We start from the raw sequence: 19,780 nt of genomic DNA on the forward strand, positions 1-19,780 counted from the left end.
CCCACACCCCAGGGAAAGTTGGGTGCGAACTCCTTGTACCGAGACCAGACCGGCAAGACAGTGACGCTGCGCGGGCACTCTAAAGCACCCCACCCCGGGGAGCCAGGCCAAGACTCAGCTCACTACGCCCAAGCCAGAGCCTCCCGGGCGGGGCGGCTTCCGGAGCAGTTAGGCCGCGCCCACTCTGCGCCCCCGCCCCCCAAGCCCTGCTCGACCCGCCCCTTTGCCCACGACCCGCCCCTTCGCCCACGACCCTCCCCAGCTGTCCGGACCGCAGCTTAGAGCTGCTGAGAAGTTTGCAGGCTCTTTTGCGGAGGGTGGGGGAAGGTACTCAACGAACAACTGGCTGACTAAAGGCCGTTCGCGTTTTTTGAGGGGTAGGGGGGAAAGGCATCTTCTAAAGGCGAGAATCAAGAGTGGCGACTGAGCTTACGGGCGGCCGGCGCGCAGCACAGGTCTCAGGCCTCCTCCGCGTGCGTATGCGCGGAGGGAGAAAGGAGGACGAGGCCCCGTGCAAGTTGCCGGAGCAAACCTCCCAAAGGGGCGGCGGCGGCGCGCAGGCAGGCAGTGGCGGCCCCAACCGGCGGGGCGGACAGGGCCAAGTCCGGGAGCCGAGGAAAATCCCCTGCCTTCCACGGGCTGCCCTCTGTATTTCTTTGTGACACGAAGCGCGTTCTGTAAAGCGCTTTTACCACCACTTGGTGCCAAGTGTCAGGTGCGGTGCAGTCTGTGTGCACGTGAAGCCAGTTCAGCACTGCGGTTACCGTGAAGCGAGGGGCGGGAGCTCGATTTCTACACGTGGGCGAGAGTTTAATTTGCACGAGGTGCCCGGGAGACGCCAGTGCCGGCTCCCGCCCCTGCCCGGAATGGCGGTTCCCTGCGTGGGCTCTGGGGGGAAGCGAGTGTCACCAAGAGCGCCCTGGGCCCCGCAGGCGGCTTTCCCCGAGACCCTAGTTACGCAGCGCGGGGTCTGCAGCACACTAGTGGGGTGAAGGGGACACCCGAGTGAGCGCAGGTCCCGGGAGCCGCGTCCGCTGGAAGCGGGGAAAACTCGCCCTCACCCCCAGCCACTGCGGGAGTCGCAGGCGGTCTTGGGGAGCTTCGTCTGCCCACAGCTCCAAGTCGCGTGGCGGAAGCTTGCCCGGAGTCCGGGAGAAGACCCGGCGAGCCCGCCTCGGTCTCTCGGCGCCGGAGCCACGGCGCCCGCAAGAGACGAGCACTGGGCGCCCGACACGCCCACACCTGCACACACTTGTGGTGCGCACTCCACATCGCACACACTGCGGGTGCCGCCCGCAGGGTGGCGCGGCCTTGTTACAGGTGTCCGTTCAAAGGCGCAGAGCTGAGAAACTTACAGCCCCTCAAACGCGGGTGTTAACATTCAGCAGACAAGACTTGCTGTCTGTGCTCTTCCTTGTGTTCAGAATTTTAAGTTCCTTACGCAGTCCGCTTGGGCCTGGCCTGCCTGGCGCTCTCCTCCCTAGCGGTCAAGAATAAGCCGCCTGTTGGAAACCTGAGCGTCGCAGGGCCACTCCACCCCACCAGGCGCGGGAGGAAGACCGCAGGTCCCTCTTTAACGGAGCCATTCGGCGGAGAAGAGAGAAGCAGCCGAAGCTACCCTCAACTCCGCCTGGGCCCTTTGAGGTCCTGGGGTCTGTGTCCTCGCGCTGGGAGTAGCCCTTCTTGGGCAGAATCTTCGGTAAGAGTCCCCGCGCGGCGGGCGCCCGAATTCAGAACCAAACTCGGCGTCAGGAGAAGCAGTGGACCCTCGGGGCGTAGGAGGCCCACTAGACAAGCCTGGTTCCCAGGGCTCTGACGGCCCAGAGTGGAGCTCCGGGCCGCAGTAGGAGGCCGGGAGGCGCAGGGCCTTCGAAACTGGAGCCCGGGCTCACCAGGGACCCAGGGGGTGCTCGGTCAGGGCTCTGAGAGCACACACGCGCGCTTTTCCGGGCTCCGCCTGGCTTTCCAGAAACGCAGGGGCACTGAAGGGAGCTGTGCTGGGAGAGGGCACACACGCACACACACCCGTTGAAGGGGCGTGCCGAGCTTCTCCATCAAACACACCCGGCAAAATTAGTGTGTTGGGGTCATCTTGGAACAGTAGGAACTGGAAGACTCCTGGATCCGCAGAAGCCAGGATTATTCAAAGAAATAGAGGGGGCCCGGGCAGTGGGCAGCGAGTGCGCAGGTGAGCAAGGAATCTTCATCTCCAAAAAGCCACCACTGACGCCTTGAAGGTGGCGAGTCTGCGGCCCAGTCCTTCCTGGCGCGCCCGGCAGCCTCCGGAGTCGCCGTCACAATACCTACAGCTACAGCCGCCCCGAAGGGCACACGGCTGCAGTAGCAGCAGCCTGACAAGTGTGATAAAATGATCTTCCTTAACTAAACTCGTAAAGCACTGGGCAATAAAACTCAATCTTCTGTAAAATCCAATTAAGTCATTATCTGACTGATTGTATCTTTAATTGAAAACAGAAGTGACAGTAAATTTCTGTGATATATCAGGATCAATCGATACCGCTATACGATTCAGCCCCAAGAAGTGATTTATAATGTCAAACCTATATAGGTAACTCCACATTATTCTCTCTAAAACCACTGGTGGATGAAATTAAGAGTAAGTGCATTTAATAAAAAACAAGATGGTCAGGTTATTGATTACAACAGATGGGGGTGAAATCAAATAGATGTTTTCAAAGCACAGAGCGAAGAAAATACAAGTAATTTCTTTTTTCCTGTTTAATACCGCTCATCAAATATACACACAAGAAAATTCAGTCATCAATAACATTTTTATTTCAGGTACAGCCGCAACTACACAGAACAATGAATTTTTTTAGACTAGTTTTATTTCAGGATGGCTTCTGTTACATAAGTACACCACTAGCAATTTTTAACAAAAAATGAACTCAGAAATCTATAGTAACTTTTAAAGATGTACTTATCTTCAAATCAGATTACAACCTAAGGTTACAAAATAATCTAGATTGCATCCATTTTTTTAAATAGTAGAATGTACATCACAAACTCTTATATTTTTCTAGAAACAACACTCAGGAACTCTGCATTACTAGGGTTACTTTAAATTGTATTGTTTTCAAACTACCCTTTAGAAAAGGTAGCAATTCTTAAAGTCATTAATTTTTCCTTCTGACTGTTTCAGTCACGTTTTGGATTTGAGGGGATGGGGTCGGGGCTAGGCTTTTCTAACAGCAACACAAACACACACACTATTTCTATTTAACCTTCTGCAGATTTCTAACATAATCACTAACTCTATTCTTCTCACCAGTCAGGAACGTGGCTAAATTTATGGTTTAGCACTTTTATTAAAATACTAAAATTCAAAAAAAGATCTGAGGCACCTAAGATTTCATTTTAAAACTGAAAGTAGTTGACACATTTAGGTGCAAAGGTACTGCTTTACTTGAGTGAATTATTGTATTTCTTGAAAACTACATGTAAACCAGTGTCATAAAAAAAATGAGGGACACTAATATTTAACTTTGTGAGCAAAGCACTTAATTGGTGCAGACGGTAGACACAGATAGTAAACTATTCCAAATGTCTTCTAGCCTCTGGGCTAAGCTCTAAGGAGTATAAACCAAACATCTTCTCAACAGTTAAGTTGGTGTGAGTCAAGGCAAAATGTTAACAACAAACCCTGTGTATAAACGGAATAAACCTGCCACTCCAGGTGAATGGCCAAAGGCATCGGGGTGCCGGATTATTCGTCGTCCTCGATGACGGGAGTGACCGCAAAACTGCTGGGCTCCGAGGCAGACTCACATTCGAGCACTCCCTTTGAGCTGTCGTTACTAACGGAAGAGCTGGTGGAGAGGGAAACCAAGCCACAATCTTGACTGCTGGGTGGCGAGAATACTGGGAAGTGGGGAGAGACAGAGGGAGAAGAGTGCGTTAAAAGTGGCTAGTCTTTCTACATTCACAGTGCAATTAGGTTCCAACAAAGAAAAAGGCGCTCTGCAATTTCTATTCGGAGTTGAAAGTGTTTTCATAGACACTCATTAAAATCCCCAGTGCTTCTTTAGAATAAAAAATAGTATTTCTGCACAGTATTATCTATTTAATTGAAGAGGCAAGTTAAGTAGCAGAGTTTCAATTTTATGTTCATTAAAAACAAAAAACAGTCTTCTCCCCCCTCTTTGGGGATACTATTTCCACCCTTCACTGAGCCCCACCCCTTCATGTAAACGATGCTAATAGTTTGACGAGTCTTGTCAAATGATCCATCTGACAAATTACCCCAAGCAAGACCCCACCCATGTATTTCCACCATTTGACAGGTAACCCTAGTTTCTCAGTAGCTAGCAAGTGAAAGCGATAGCTTATCAACCTTCCTGTTAGTTCTCTTGGACAGAGGGAAACAAACACTTGGGGGAAGGTGTACATACCTTTTAAAAAGCATACCTAACTTTTAAAAAGTCAAAAGCAGTAAATGGGAAGGAAACTTAAAAAAAATCCCAAAATTAAAAGAAACTGAATTATACAACACTAAAACAGAAGTCAGGTAAAGGTTTTAACAGCAAACCTATAAACATAAAACTCCACTAGGAATCTGACATTAAATATGAAGGATGCAAAAGTAATAATGTGTTGAACAATTTTTGCAACCTTACAAGCCACAGTAGATACAAAATTTAAGCAAAAGGGTCCCTGACCTTCTTAACCTTAGCTGAGTTTAGATCCACCCCCAGAACTCCCTTCCTGCCTAGTGTGAATGTAATTAAGGGGAAGCTGCAGTGGTAATTTCTCTCCTCATTAACTTCCTGATTGGTTTCAGCCTCAGGATTCCGCAGGGCAGTAGTTTGTCACCAATTCCAAATGGCCAATCGTTAATACTAATGTTTGTGTAACTAACTGCCAGCATCTGCCACGGCTTCTTGTACAACAATAATGGTGAAAGGGTACATTAGTGCCCCTGTGTTAATTCAGCTTGTGTTCATCAATAGGGAAATCTATGATGTAATTAGCAAAATGCATTGGGAGCTGAGTGCTGAAGTCATTTGTAGAGAACTAAATCATAGTGGAAGCTGTACTGGGTCCTGATGTGTTTGCCATCAATACTTGTTATGTTTGGAATTTAATAAGGTATATTACCATGCTGAAAAGAGACCTTTTTACAACAGAACACTATTTACGCTTGTTACGGGTTTCGAGGTTTGCTGCAGCTAGTGGAACCACACAGAAATAAAAGAACAGAGCTGGGATTTAAGAAGCGGATCTTTAACCACTCCACTGGACCAAATTATCTGAGAAAGCCCCGTTCTTCTAATGTGACATATGGACAGACAGACAGACAGATGGACAGTTTGGGAGAGCTGCCTCAATATCCAGTTAGGAAAGGAATGTTCTGAAAGTAAGTTAAAAAAATTTGGAAAAGAGTGTAGGTAATTTCCTGACAAGCAATTTACTTTTTTTTTTTTTTTTCCAGTACGCGGGCCTCTCACTGCGGTGGCCTCTCCCGTTGTGGAGCACAGGCTCCGGACGTGCAGGCCCAGCGGCCATGGCTCACGGGCCCAGCCGCTCCGCGGCATGTGGGATCTTCCCGGACCGGGGCACGAACCCGTGTCCCCTGCATCGGCAGGTGGACGCCCAACCACTGCGCCACCAGGGAAGCCCACAATTTACTTTTGATATTGGCAGTATGTGTTTAGATTTACTAAGTTAAACAAAAAGAGTACTAATTTGAACCTAGAAAACCTAAAGCTTTCATTTTCTCACTGTTCATTAAGGCTTCTTACTAAATTTGAGTTGTTATATGGATTTAAATTTCCCTGCAAATCCAAGATAATTTATGAATTGTGTTACATGCCCAAGGATGTTGTATCTACACAGAGAGCAGACTCTGCTCTGACATCTTGTGACTATACAAGGATATGGAGAGCCAACTAAGGGCCAACCAGAGTCTGAGTTAATCTGCCCACCCTCATCCCCATCTCAAGCCAGTGACAGAAGGTTCTCTGTACAGAAGAGATGGAGAAGGGAGTGAACATTTACTACTTCTTGTATGTCACCTACTTTAATGAGTATGTAAATTTAACCCTCAAACCATTCACTGAGAGAATTGTTCTCCCGTTTTTACAAAGGAGGCCCTGTGGAAGCTGCAAGGGCAGTGCAACATTGGTCAGCCCCACCTCCTGGCTTGTTCTCACCCCTGCACCATCCCCACCCTTGGGTGTCACATTTAGTCACTGGCCACTGAACTGTCCTAATCTCTGTGTTAGTTTGAGGAGGTAAAATAACTGACCCTTGTCAACTTAATGCAGAGGCTATAAAGGAATAGGCAAAGCGTTCTCCAGACATGTTCTGAGCTTCTGCCTACGGTTAACAGCTGACCTAGGGATGCTCCCACCCCAGCCACAAACACCCTGCCTCCCCCATTCGGCCCGACTTGTGACTGAAAAAGCAAGGGGCGGGAATTCTGCAAAAGAAAGGACTTGGGGAGAGCCCCCCTTCTGCTCTCACTTGCCTTGTGGGTACTTTCTTGGAAAATGTTCCTCTGACCTGAGGGTGTGAAGATGTGCAGAGGGTGTCACCTGCATAGACTAGGGAGGCTCCAAGCATACTTAATGCATGACTGCACTCCAGAGAAGATCCAAATAAATGAACTCAACCTGTTTTGCAAAATACCTGTATTTCTTAAAGCTTTTCTCCACTCAAAATTTAAATCCATGTTCATTTCACTTTTGTTAAAGGCTTAGCATTGTCTCTGAATGCTGAAGTTAGGGACAGTATCTGTTTAACTCATTTTGTGTAGCACCTCATAAAAGTAGTTCCAAGTGCATCAAAGATTTAGTGTTTATCTTAGTGACTAATGTCCAAAATTTATTTTACTATCATCCTTAAAGATGAAGGTACCCTCTTCATTTAAATGCAGCTTCATTAAACTTTACTGGGGGGAAGAATAACAACCGATCATTTTAAATCATTTTATACCAATTAAAAATTAAAAAGCCAAAATTCTCTTTTTTTGCGTGTTGATTCTAATGAGCCCTGCAGAAGGGCTAATTTCAACTCAAAAGGTTCCTCTTCATTATTTTGTAAAAATGCTAATGCCTACTGTCCACGGGACTGTGGGGAAAGATACGCTGTTGGTAGCACTAGAAATTGGTTCAATCTTTCTGGACAGCAACCTAGTGACATGTAATAAGAACCGTAAAACTGTTCATACCCTCTGACCTGGTAATTCCACTCTGGGGAATAAACCCAAAGAAAGAAAGAATAATTGGCCGGGCGATGCTCCACACACCACTATTTGCATGAGCGAAGACGTGAGTGCTTTGCTCTGGCGCGGGGGGGTGGGGGTGGGGTTGGGGGAGGGGGGCAGGAAGCTTTCACAGGCAACAGACAATTCAGGATTTTGCTACCCTGTAATCATCACTAGGCTCCCAGCATTTACAGAAATGGAAGAAATGACTCCTGGAGACCGAAGTAGAGATTTAAAAGCAAGAAAATGAAAAAAAAAAAAAGGAAAAAGTGCCCATCTGATCTTTTTTCTTGTTACAACGAAAGGTGGGTAAACCTCTGAGGCTGACCCTGGTTTGAACCAGCAAACCCTGTATCTGTTTTCTCTCTACTAGCCTATTTGTCTACAGCAGCTAAATGGTCTTTCTTTTATTATTATTTTAAAACAAACAAAGAAACCTTACACATAATCACTCTTACCAATGCTGAGGGGGAAAAAAAGATGATTTCAGTGATGCCATCTAACCACCAATATTCTTTTTGGAAAATATTATAGACTGCACCCACCCCCTAAACCCACCTCTCTAAAAAACAAAACAAAGCCCAATCTAACTGCTAAATCTTTTGACACTGCAAAGACCCCTGACTTTTAACTTGAATGATCTGTTGGGAGTCGGTGGACTGGAACGAACAATTCTCTTCCAGTGATGTGAGAAACAGGATATTCATGCTTGAGAAAAAATTGTTCTTCCTCTAGATGTTAAACACTATTAAGCTCCCACTAAGAAACCATTTTAAAAATAAAAAATGCAAGTGGCATTCTTCAACTGTTAGCAACTCTTCACCTAGACACTGACAGGTCTCTTTGGTTTCCTCGAGTTTGCAAGCCTAAGAGTCTGATGAAAATGTCTTAAACAATTAATTCTTCCGCTTCATGATAACCATAGTGTTTGGAAATAAAATCATGTCCAATCAATACCACTTAGCAGATATCTGATGTTTCACAATAGGACTCTTTTCCAGAGTAGAACTGCTACCCTTCTCACTAACATTTAAAATAACTAGGATTATCTTAGCTGTCCGAAGCTTGGCAGGTTCAGCTTGTACTTTCAAACAGCATTAATTCTTGGCACTCAGAAGAAGGGATAAAAGGTAAAGATATGAATGGAGATCTTTATTCCACCTGATCTATCAAGGATTAGCTCATTCTTTTCCAGTCCATGCCTGCACGCTAGTGAAGAGAAAGGCTAAGCTGTAACTGATGTAATTAGAAACCACAAGCTGAGAATAAAATAGCCCTTTATTAATCGCCCCCATTTACTATAAATTTACCAAAAATATAATAATCTTTGAAACAATTAAATGTGTTTTTTTCCACCTGTGTGTAATCAAAAGAGTAGTGGCTAGAGAGAGAGTCTGGTTAGGATTACGCTTTCCCTGAAAACATTACCTTAATTGCCAGTCTAAAATCTAACAGCAGTTTTGAGAGGGGCCAGCTCAGCCCTGTGCACAGTGTAGGGAGAAGTGGCCAAGCCATCATAAAGGAGAGCTCCTGTGGATGGAAAGAGGCACGTGATCGGTGCTTCCTCCTTGATCCTGTTGCCACAGCCTTGGCAAGCTCTAGGAAAAGCCATCTTACAGACAAGGTGAACCGATAACAGAAAGCACGTATTTAACCACTATCAACACTGCCTCATTCTCTCTAAATTTCATGTGTAACACAGATACAACACAAGATAACACTAGAACTTCTTAATTCTCAAAACAAACAGCAGCCTATCAAGCTTCCTTTGGCAGCCCCTGGGAGACAGTGTGAGGACCGGGGCTCACAGGCTGGCCCTGCTGGAACTGCAGACTGCTACCCTGCTGCTCAAGGAACGAGGGGATAACGCACCCCACCTACCACCTTACCACCTACGGAGTTCAATGGACACACGAAGGGAAGAATGCACACAAAAAGGGAAAAGAGAAGGGACCCCGTTCAGCCTTCCACCTCACCTGGGACGCGGGCAGGATTACCTCGGGTGCAGGCATTCCTCCTCTTCCCCCCACCCCCACCCTCCACGACAGATTCTTCTGGACCACGGCAGGGCAGCTGCTGGGATCCCACACTCCCTGTCTATTCCATGGGGGGCGGGGGCGGGTCCCCAAAACTACTCGAGTCTCAAAGCAAGCACGTGAATAAGTGATGTGCCTGTGACAGCGGCCCTACCCTGGCAGGGACTCACACCCTGAGCATGTCGTCAATCCTCACCTCCCCAGAACCCTCTTGTCTACTGGCAGTGGTAATGCTCCTGGGTGCTCCCTCACGCCCAAAGTGGCACCGTGAGCTGTGGAGCCTTTTCTCACTGATATTTCTTCTTGCACTCCTTCTGAACTGAGCAAGTGCGTATGTGACGGGTAATTCATTATGACTGGCTCAGCTGACGTGTGTCATCCATGAAGGCAGCACTGGATGAAACACACAATCCACAGATTCAAAGATCCTCTAATTCACTGTGTTTTAACCAAAATATACTCAGTAACAAAACCTAAACATAGTGTGGCCTTTTCTTCGCTTTCATGACAACATTCTGAGATAAATCCTCACACTGACTAATTCTGCTCTATTTTCCTCATCACTGAAATAACCACAACACCGACCTTGAAGAAATCCCCTAAACTACCTGGGCAATGAACTTAAACACCAGTTTCCTCATCTGTAAAATGAGGCTAACAACAGGTCACTGTGATCATCACTGAGTACATAGTAGTTTCTTTACTTCCTTTGTCTTCAATTTCAGTGTCTTCACGTTAGAAGATCCTTGCCTTTGAAGGTGCCAGAATCCAATCGGTATTTAGTACAAGATCTGTTCCCTCCAGGCCACACATAATGTGCCTTGAGAGAGCCAGGAACCAGGGATACACATTTTACTTCACTTGGGGCCTACATGACAGCCAGAGTGTCAAATCTAGGAGGCAAATGACCTGGTCCTCATTTGGACAACAGGTCCCTCGTTACATAAGCTCTGGCTTTTTCATTTTTTGAGAAGAGGTGTCCAATCAAAATGAAGCAGCAGAATACCTCTGGACATACCAGACCAAAAATAGTGTTGTTATCCAATGATCAAGCCAACCATTCCTTCAGGCAGCAGTATTTGAAAGCAGGAAGAATCTTCCTTTTGAGCCTAAGTTTGTCCTAAAGGTTGAAAACTCTGGGAAGTACTAGGTACAGGCTTCAATGTCCCCAAAGAAGTAGGGGTCTCATTGTTCCTAATCTACAACTATTGGGTACCTGGAGCCCTGATGGGATGAGGCTTGCTGGGGTACCAGAAGCTGACCTTCAGTCACAAGGCGACAAAGCAGGGCTAGGGCAAGGAGTATGGGTGTTGCCAGAAGACCCTCTCTTACTATCCGAAGACCTTGGGCAAGTGCCTTACCCTCTCCATGCCTCTATCTCCTCAGCTGTACAATGGGGACACAGTACAGCACTTAGGATGGTTCCACACAGAGCTTTGGGGCCCCATTAAGCCCGATGCATCTGAAAAGCCCACACTACCATTGTACACAGCTGTACCATTTGGTCACCCACATGTGTGTCCCACAGACACAGCACCTCAGCACTGGATGTGGTCCGAATTGAGCTCTATTCCTAGCATCACTCCCCTCAGCTGCCCCCATCTATACTCATCCTGCCCTGCTTAGTCTTTCTTGAGTGCTTGTCATCTCTGGTCCACCTTCTCCTCTCTGAAGAGGCAGACCATTTTCCCACCACATATGTGTACTGACAAGGGCAGGAAGGCTGAGGGGGTCCTGCTCCCGGGCCCAGCTCCCAACAGTGGCCACCTGAGAACAAGTGTGGAAAGACCATGAGCTCTGCCGTCAGACATGGCACCTCAGTAAACACCTCTGAGCATCAATTTCTTTCACTGTAAAAGAAGGTAATAATGATGCATTTCATAAAGTTGCTCCGAGGATAGAAGAGATGATAAATGACAAAATCATTTGTAAACGTGAAGACTCCTCTCCCCTGGCCTGAGTCTGTGCACTTCCCTAAGGAAGGAGTGTGATTTAGTCTCTGTCCTCCACTGCCTAAGACAGGACCAAGAAATTAGTAAGACTTTTATTAAACACTGGTTGGGAAAGAAAAAAAAAAAAAGAGTTAGCGTCAACACAGCTCAAACCTCCCTGAATGTTTTCAGACAAATTTCAATTTCAGTGTTCAGAGAAAGGTGACTTTTACTTTATTCGTCCTTCTTTACACAGCAGAAGGCTAAAAGTAAAGATGAATTCCGAACTGAAACCCAAGCCTGTTATATTGTGTTTTCTCCCGGGACTTCAGGTACACATGACATTACCTGAGGCCAGGCCAAAGGGGAAGGGACTTGGCTAAACCAGCAGAGCAAGGGGAACCTCCTCGAGAAAGAAACAGAAAGTCTATTAGATAAAACACTAACACCTGGTAAACTGAAATTCGGCCAAGAACATCTACTGTACACTACCTAGCACGGTGCAGTGTACCCAGCAGGTGCTTAATAATGGATAGGGGAGTGAGAAAGCCCATGGAATGTGGTCTTCACAAGACATGCTGCCACCACAAAACAGGGCTAACCCACACACTGGCAAAGAGTGTCTCAAGTCTAAAACCAGTTTTGACGATTTTAAAGTGCAAAGGCTTTGTCTAATTTTGTCTGTGTTTATTGGAAGGACTCTGGGCACCGACACAAGGAGAAAAGCCACATCAAACACACCCTGAGGCGTGACCTCAGCCAGAGAGCCTGGCTCTGGACAAGCCCGCAGGACCACGTTCCTTGGGGACTCTGAAACGCAAACCACATATGGTACCACGGCTGGATGGTCACAGGTGCAACTGCATTTGAAAACAGAGTTTAAACAGGTGTGTGATCATCTCAGAAACCAAGGCAGACCAGGCTAACAAGAGGCTCCACAAGTCACCTCTGGAAGAGAGTTCCCATTTGATTCTGAGAAAGCGGTTTTCTCAGATACAAAAGAAATCAAACCCACAAAGCAGGCCGCGGCATTCGCCAGCCTAGAAACTAGGTTGGCTCTGTCCAGATATTTTGCAACAAGAGACATTTTTAAAGTAGCTTTGCTGAGAGCTTCCTTCACACTGAGAAGAAAGAATCACAGATGCTTCAACCTTAAAGGGTAATGTGTGATGAAAATCTCCACCTTCATGGGACTCTAGTTAAGACTAAGAAAAAAGATTAAAGTTTTGGAGTCAACACCACTGCCAGGAGAGCCAGGCATGAGGAGAGGGAATGCAGCTGCTTTCTCACCTGGGGCCTGAAATGAACTCGGTTTCCGGCTAATCCACCAGCCTGCAGTCAGCCTTTCACTGTGGAATTACACCATCTCTGATAAAACACGCTGCTTAACAAAATATGTAAGATGTGCAGCTTCAGCCGTATGGCTTTGAGGAACTCTTTCATGGAAGCAACCTAACTGTCCATCGACAGATGAATGGATAAAGATGTGACACATATATACAATGGAATATTACTCAGCCATAAAAAGAAATGAAATTGAGTTATTGGTAGTGAGGTGGATGGACCTAGAGTCTGTCATACAGAGTGAAGTAAGTCAGAAAGAGAAAAACAAATACCGTATGCTAACACATATATATGGAATTTAAGAAAAAAAAATGTCATGAAGAACCTAGAGGCAGGACGGGAATAAAGACACAGACCTACTAGAGCATGGACTTGAGGATATGGGGAGGGGGAAGGGTAAGCTGTGACAAAGTGAGAGAGTGGCTTGGACATATATACACTACCAAACGTAAAATAGATAGCTAGTGGGAAGCAGCCGCATAGCACAGGGAGATCAGCTCAGTGCTTTGTGACCACCTAGAGGGGTGGGATAGGGAGGGTGGGAGGGAGGGAGACGCAAGAGGGAAGAGATATGGGAACATATGTATATGTATAACTGATTCACTTTGTTATAAAGCAGAAACTAACACACCACTGTAAAGCAATTATACTCCAATAAAGATGTTAAAAAAATATTCAGATACTTTGCAATGAAATGAATAAAAGAGAAAGTTCACAAGCCATTTCACAAGTAGAACTTGTGTAAAAGTTGCAGCTTATAATTTGAAAAGAAATACTGTGCCCCAAATGATATGCTAGTAGCAGGGTAGAAGACTGTGTCCAGTAAATTATTTTACCTTTACTATCAGGAGATGACACCTTCTTCAAAAAAAAAAAAATCAAACGCAAAACTCCACCAGTATTGGCTATTAATACTATGCCAACTTTTCCTTCTCTTTCTTGCTAACTAGGGTTACAGGAAATTTAAAATGAGTAATTATTAGTATTTTTCTCTGGTACAGAAAAAGGAAGCAAACACCAGGACACATTTAAATAACATATACCAGATGAAATCAATCAGCATAGAAAATTCCAGGCATTTCCAGACAGGAGAATACATGCTTACTCAGTCACACAGGTTGTTTTACCTCCTAATTACAACACAGCCATCATGGGTGGGTAAGATAGTTCAGATTACAGGCTCAAGAATACGCTCTTTTGGAACGGCCCATGTTAAGGGTGAAGAGAAACAAGAAAGTAGCACAAACTATGTTTTTCCTAAAGAGTATTTACACACTTTGCATAAGACCCCAACTGCTAAAAAAACAAATCATATATGTCTTTCGTAAAACATTTTTCTATTTGTTTAAAATGCCTTCTGTTCAACTGGATCCCAAGAAAGGACTTCAGTGCTAAAGAGGTTTAATCTGGGGGTGATATAAGGCATTCAGGGAATGTGAGTGTGCCCTCCCCTCTCCAGGGGTTTATGATATTTTTTAATTGTTTCAGGAGAGAAGACCTCACATCTTGACAAGTATTTTAGTTTGCTTTCAAGAAAAGATTTTCCTTCTTCCCCCCCCCAACTACATCCTGTCTGAAACTAAACTTAACTGTAGCCTTCTTTTAGGGACTTCTCAGAACAACCCATGTTCTCTCTGGGCGAGAAGCTTCTGGGCAGGACCTGCTGGTGCTGGTCAACCAAGCTCAGTTCTGAACTAAATGAAGGAAACCAACACTGGCAGGTATTTATCAAAGTATAAGACAACTTTCATTTAATTCTTCCTCCCAATGGTCAAAAAAATTGGTCTCCTTTCAGGATTTTGTTTTCTGCTTAAGGAAACTTTTTTATTGTGGTAAAATACACATAATGTAAAATTTACCATTTTAACCACTGTGAAGTGTACAGTTCAGCAGTATTAAATATATTCACGATGTTGTGCAACCGAAACTACCCAACCATCTCCGAAACTTTGTCACCTTTCCAAACCTATTAAACAATAACTCCCCCCATTCCCTCTGCCCGGCCCCTGGTAACCACCCTTTTACTTTCTGGTTCTATGAAGCTGACTACTCTAGGTACCTCATATAAAGTGGAAGCATACAGTATTTGTCTTTCTGTGACTGGTTTATTACACTTAGCATAATGTCTCCAAGGTTCATCCATGTTGCAGCATGTGGCAAAACTTCACTCCTTCTTCAGGCTGAATAACATTTCATTCTAAGTACAGCCCACATTTTGTTTACTCAGGCATTTATCAGTGGACATATGGGTTGTGTCTGCCTTTTGGCTCTTGTGGATGATGCTGGTTATGAACCCTGGTGTTCAAATATCTGTTCAAGTCCCTCTTTTCGCTTTTTTTGTGTGTATACCCGGAAGTGGAATTGCTGGATCATATGTTAATTCTATTTTTAAGTTTTTGAGGAACCACCATACAGTTCTCCACAGCAGGGGCACCATTTTACATTCCCACCAGCAATGTAAAAGGGTTCCGATTCTCCACATCTTCAGCAACACTGGTTATTTTCTGGGGTTTTTGTTTGTTTGTTTGTTTTTTAATAACAGCCATCCTAAGGGGTGTGAGGTGTGGGATTTTGTCTTTTGATCCTTTTATACTAATCCTTTCCTGCATTGCGTCCTCTCTTCCCCAACCCTGACCTACCACCCAGTCTCTGTTTTATCATCACCAAACTTAACTGAAGAACTGGCCCACTGCCCACTCCTCACTGGGTTATGCCCGGCAAACTGGTAGCTGTTTCACTCCCAGAAAAGCTTTCTCAAGGTCACCCATAGCCTGATGGTCCCCAAAGCCAATGGCCTGTTGCAGTCTTTCCCTCTTTGCTCAAAAGCACTGACACCTAACATGTCCTCTCCCCTTCATCCCCCTCAGCTGCCCTCCAGGCTTTCTGCCCCCCTGGACCATCCTTCCCCAACACCAGCCCTAAACACAGACTCTCCAAACTACTCCACTTGGTCCTCTCATCCACATAAGCTTTAAACATCACCTCCTTGCAAATGACTTCACGATTCCTCTCTCTTGCCCCGAGTTCTCACTGAGAACCACTTCTGTATATGAAATATTGGCTGAACATCTCCACCTGGATGAGTTTCCTGCAATGGAACCTCACCTGTTTAGAACTGAACCCACCATCTTCTCCTCTCTTGGGTCCTGAGCATGCCCACATCACCTGCAGCTCAGGCTCTCTCAGACCCACCCCCCAACCTAAGCCACTGCTCTGTCCCGCTCTCTTGAACTGCACAGAGCCCTCCTGCATCTCCCTCCCTTCTGGTTACCCTCATCTGCTAGCATCTGGTTGCCCTGTCCAGTCTTTTCTACTTCATCTTAATTTATCCCAGTATGGCCAGTTAGTTATTCTTCCAGAAGCATATCTCTAACAAGATGTTTCTTTCTAAATAAACACCTATGGGGCTTCCCTGGTGGCGCAGTGGTTGAGAGTCCGCCTGCCGATGCAGGGGACACGGGTTCGTGCCCCGGCCCGGGAGGATCCCACATGCCGTGGAGCGGCTGGGCCCGTGAGCCATGGCCGCTGAGCCTGCGCGTCCGGAGGCTGTGCTCCGCGACGGGAGGGGCCACAGCAGTGAGAGGCCCGCGTACCGCAAAAATAAATAAATAAATAAATAAATAAACACCTATGGAGACTTCTGAAGAGCTGAGAGTACAAAAACAGATCTCTGTGACAATGAACCTGAACCCTCAAGAAAGGTTCAGCATACTGAAGGCGAGAAAGAAGGGAATCCATTTTGTAAACGTCTGTCATCAGAGAGTGGGAGGCAGAGAACTTTGGCAGTCACGGGAGGAATTATGAGTTGTTTGGAAAATTCATTTATGCAAAAGAGATCATTGTTCAGTGATGGCAAGTTAATGTGACCTCATGAATCTATCCTTAAACCCAGTCCTTGGATGGATGTAACTTCACTCTGGACACTAACAGAAATACCAGAAGGACAGAAGCTGGAAGCCTGAACAGTATACAGACATTTTTTTCTCCAGAACAAAAGAAGCTTATAAAACTGCGACCTTAAACAAAAATAGGTAATATGGTGTCGTTGGACAGATTTTTGCATAGATGGCTTTCATTATTGTTGATTGGTTGATGACTGACTGACTGAAGATGTGACAGCACAATAAATAAGGTTGATTCTACAGATGGACATAGAACTCTGGCCCCAACAATGAGCCAATCCACATTCTTCTCAAGCACACCTGAAACATTAATACAAAATGACCATGTACTGATCTACAAAGCCAAGTCTCCACAAATTTCAAAGATGCATATCTTTCAAACCTTTGAAGTCTTGCAGATTTAAGTCTGTAGTCTATCAGAGTAACTACTAAGAAAAAAACCTTTCAGCTTTAAAAAAATGATAAAGAAGAATATAAATTTCACTGACTCTGACTAACCAACAGGCCAGCATTTGGCCACAACATAATTGATTGCACCCTTAGTGCTACTGTTGAAAGCAGTTAAGAGCCCAGGCACTGATTCCAACCCACACACTCCTCCTCGATCCCACATTCCAAGTAGATCAGGTATTTTCACACTTGGTTCATCTTCAGTGAAGACTGTAATTAAATCTTTAATTTGAAAACAAGAGCGAAAGTCCGGCACTCATAGCATTATTGGCCGCCCTCAAAGCTTAGAGCAAAGGGCAATCAAGTACCAAATGGCGACCTCTGCTCCTTCAAGCTCAAGGAATCTGCTTGTTTCAGAAGGCACCAGCTCATCTCAAAAGTGACAAATTTACATGTGGAAATGCTTTCCACAGTTATCTGCAGGCTTCCTGGGGATCAGAAACATAATTTAAATTACATCAACTGTCAAGTTTATGTGCTGCCTAGCCTTTTGATTACACCGTAATTTTTAAAGCATAAGTTTCAGAACATGCTTTGTTTCATATTCAAGGTGTTGGAAGAGACCTCTTAGGGAGCTGAGCACCCAGGAACACAGTGACTACCGCTGGTCCTCTTTATGTCTTAACACTCTTCTCAACCATTAAAGAAGGCAGTGTGGTGCCAACTGGTTACTTAATTCATGGAATATGTCTTGAGCATCTGCTCTGTGCCCAGCGCTATCGTAGATGAAGCGAATACAGCCATGAATAAAACAAGTCTCTGTTCTCATAGGGAAAAAACCAGGGACACCTGTAATCAGAGACACCTGGGAGCAGATTCTTACTGGTGATGTGACTGTGGGCAATAACTGAACACTATACACCTCAGTTCTGGACATTCGTTCATGGAAAACAATAATGTTAAGGGCTGTAGCCTTTACAGCTAAAATATATTCAGTCAACACTATTCCTTCCTCTGCTTTTCCCTTTCCATAATAAGGGAGCAGTTAAGTACTTCACAGGTACACCAGGCACCATCTGAACCAAAATCAGGAGGAAGGTGAATTGTTTCTCAGTTACCCTTTTACCTGACCCTTTGCGCCTCCCTCACCTCTGTGACTTCTTTTCTGTTCTTAGGTATCCGGTGCTCCCTGATCCTCTCCCCTGGTCTCCTCTCTGCCAAATGACACCTTACCCCTCCCCCCAACCCCTCCAGACACAGTTCTAGTCTCTCAGTTTACTGCTTACTCTCTCAAGAGTTTACTCTTGATGAAAGGCATCCGGTTAAACTACTTCACTCAAGAGGTGAACTCAGGCTTCGGGCTCTAACCTCCTGTTGGTATCCTCATTTCAAAGCGGTGGCTTCTAGACATTGCAGAGATGTCACCTTTTGGGGCAGAGCAAATTTCTAAAGTGTTGCCTATACCACTCAGCATACAGAAGGTACTGCTATTAAGTGGGTGGATCCTAGACTTTTACTTTTACTATGTCAGGTTTCCATAATTTAGGGAAAAGACGCATCCCTGCTGAGTAAGGTTCTGGTCCCAGCCTGGTCTGCATCCCCACCCTAGAATGGTGTCACAGCCTTTCAAAGTATCTACCAGTATGAGAATCTCAAGCTGATAATCAGCTTCCCCTCCACTTGCTTTCCAGGAGCTTAATTAGAATGTAGTCCGGTGGCTAACCAGAAAACGACTGGTATTTAAAGAACTGATATCATAAGACAGTTATTTTCGGCTAACAGTAAGTCTCATGTTTTCTAGTGCTTCAATGAGGCTCCAGGATTGTATGTGTCAGAGCAGAGAATAAAATGAACTTCTAATTATTTTCGTTGGGAAATATTGCTATTTGTGACACTGAACCAGATAAAATTGTGAGAAAAACAAAAGACACAAACATTAGCATTAGCTAATGAATGTGGTTGGTAGTTAAGGGGGAAATTTTTTATAGTGCTAAACCAAGGTCATCCATTTATTTAAAAAGTCCTTAGAACCTTTTGTGAAAAAACAGACTATCAGGTATCACAGGTTTTCATTTGCTTTAATAAACATGTACTGTTTTCATAGTAATAAAAAGTGATATAAAAGACAGAAAGCAAGGATAAAAGGAAATCAAAGAAAACAGGCCACCGCCGGGAGCACAGCTCTCTGCTCCTGCACTGTAGGAGTAAACTGCTTTCTTTATTGAGTGCAGGCTGGCAGACCCTGGGGCAATGAAACAGGACTCCTTAGGAAGGATGGACTACCAGCCCCAGCAGGAGCTGCTAAGTGCTGACTTAGGTAAACAGGCCTGTGAAATGAGGTTCAGCCCACATTATTTATTAGCATAATTATTAATAATCATCGCTATCATTCACTGAGCCCCTATCATGTTCCAGGCATTGTACTTATCATCTCCACAAAAACCCTTTGGGGAGGTGGGCATTAATATCCTCATTTGGCAAATTAAAAAAATTGAGGCTCAGAGAGGGTGATTCACATCCAAGGTCACACAAGTGCTGAGAGTCATAGCCAGACTCTGTACTCAGGACTTGAACCTGGGACCGTCCACCACAAGGCCGCGGTACATTACGATGGGTTTGCCGGTTTGATTTCTCACGCAGCCTACTCTGCTGACACGACCCAGAGAGCCCTCTGCCATGAGCCCTCCGCTTCTTCATATTCACAAAGTTGCTGCCCAAGCTCCCCTCCAGAAAGCCATGATTTTGCTGAAGAAGACAGCTTTGAAGCCCAAGCATCACCTGAGCTGCAGGTTTGCCTTTTGAAAATGAATCCAGGAAAGCAGCTACCCAGGGGGTCCCAACTCCCACATCTTTTCAATCTACTTTCCGAGCAGAAGAGATTTCAGGGACCCAACATGTAATTCGGTGGAGTGAAGGGCTGGGGAAAGGTATCCATTTGCTGCCTATCAG

The 19,780-nt window shown here is 45.4% G+C and overlaps 1 protein-coding gene across 3 annotated transcripts in view; it reads right to left on the bottom strand.

The window, feature by feature from the left end:
* Positions 1-3,727: 3,727 nt before the first annotated feature.
* Positions 3,728-19,780, bottom strand: part of DMRT1 (doublesex and mab-3 related transcription factor 1) — a 104,728-nt gene continuing 88,675 nt past the window's right edge. For all 3 annotated transcript variants that reach the window (XM_029203714.1, XM_029203713.1, XM_029203712.1), the window contains one exon: positions 3,728-3,882. In XM_029203714.1, the coding sequence (XP_029059547.1) occupies positions 3,728-3,882 (155 nt within the window). The remainder of the gene's footprint in view (positions 3,883-19,780) is intronic.

The sequence above is a fragment of the Monodon monoceros genome, unplaced genomic scaffold, assembly GCF_005190385.1.
Source record: "Monodon monoceros isolate NGI ecotype Baffin Bay Population unplaced genomic scaffold, NGI_Narwhal_1 Super_Scaffold_5, whole genome shotgun sequence".
NCBI classification, from domain to species: domain Eukaryota; kingdom Metazoa; phylum Chordata; class Mammalia; order Artiodactyla; family Monodontidae; genus Monodon; species Monodon monoceros.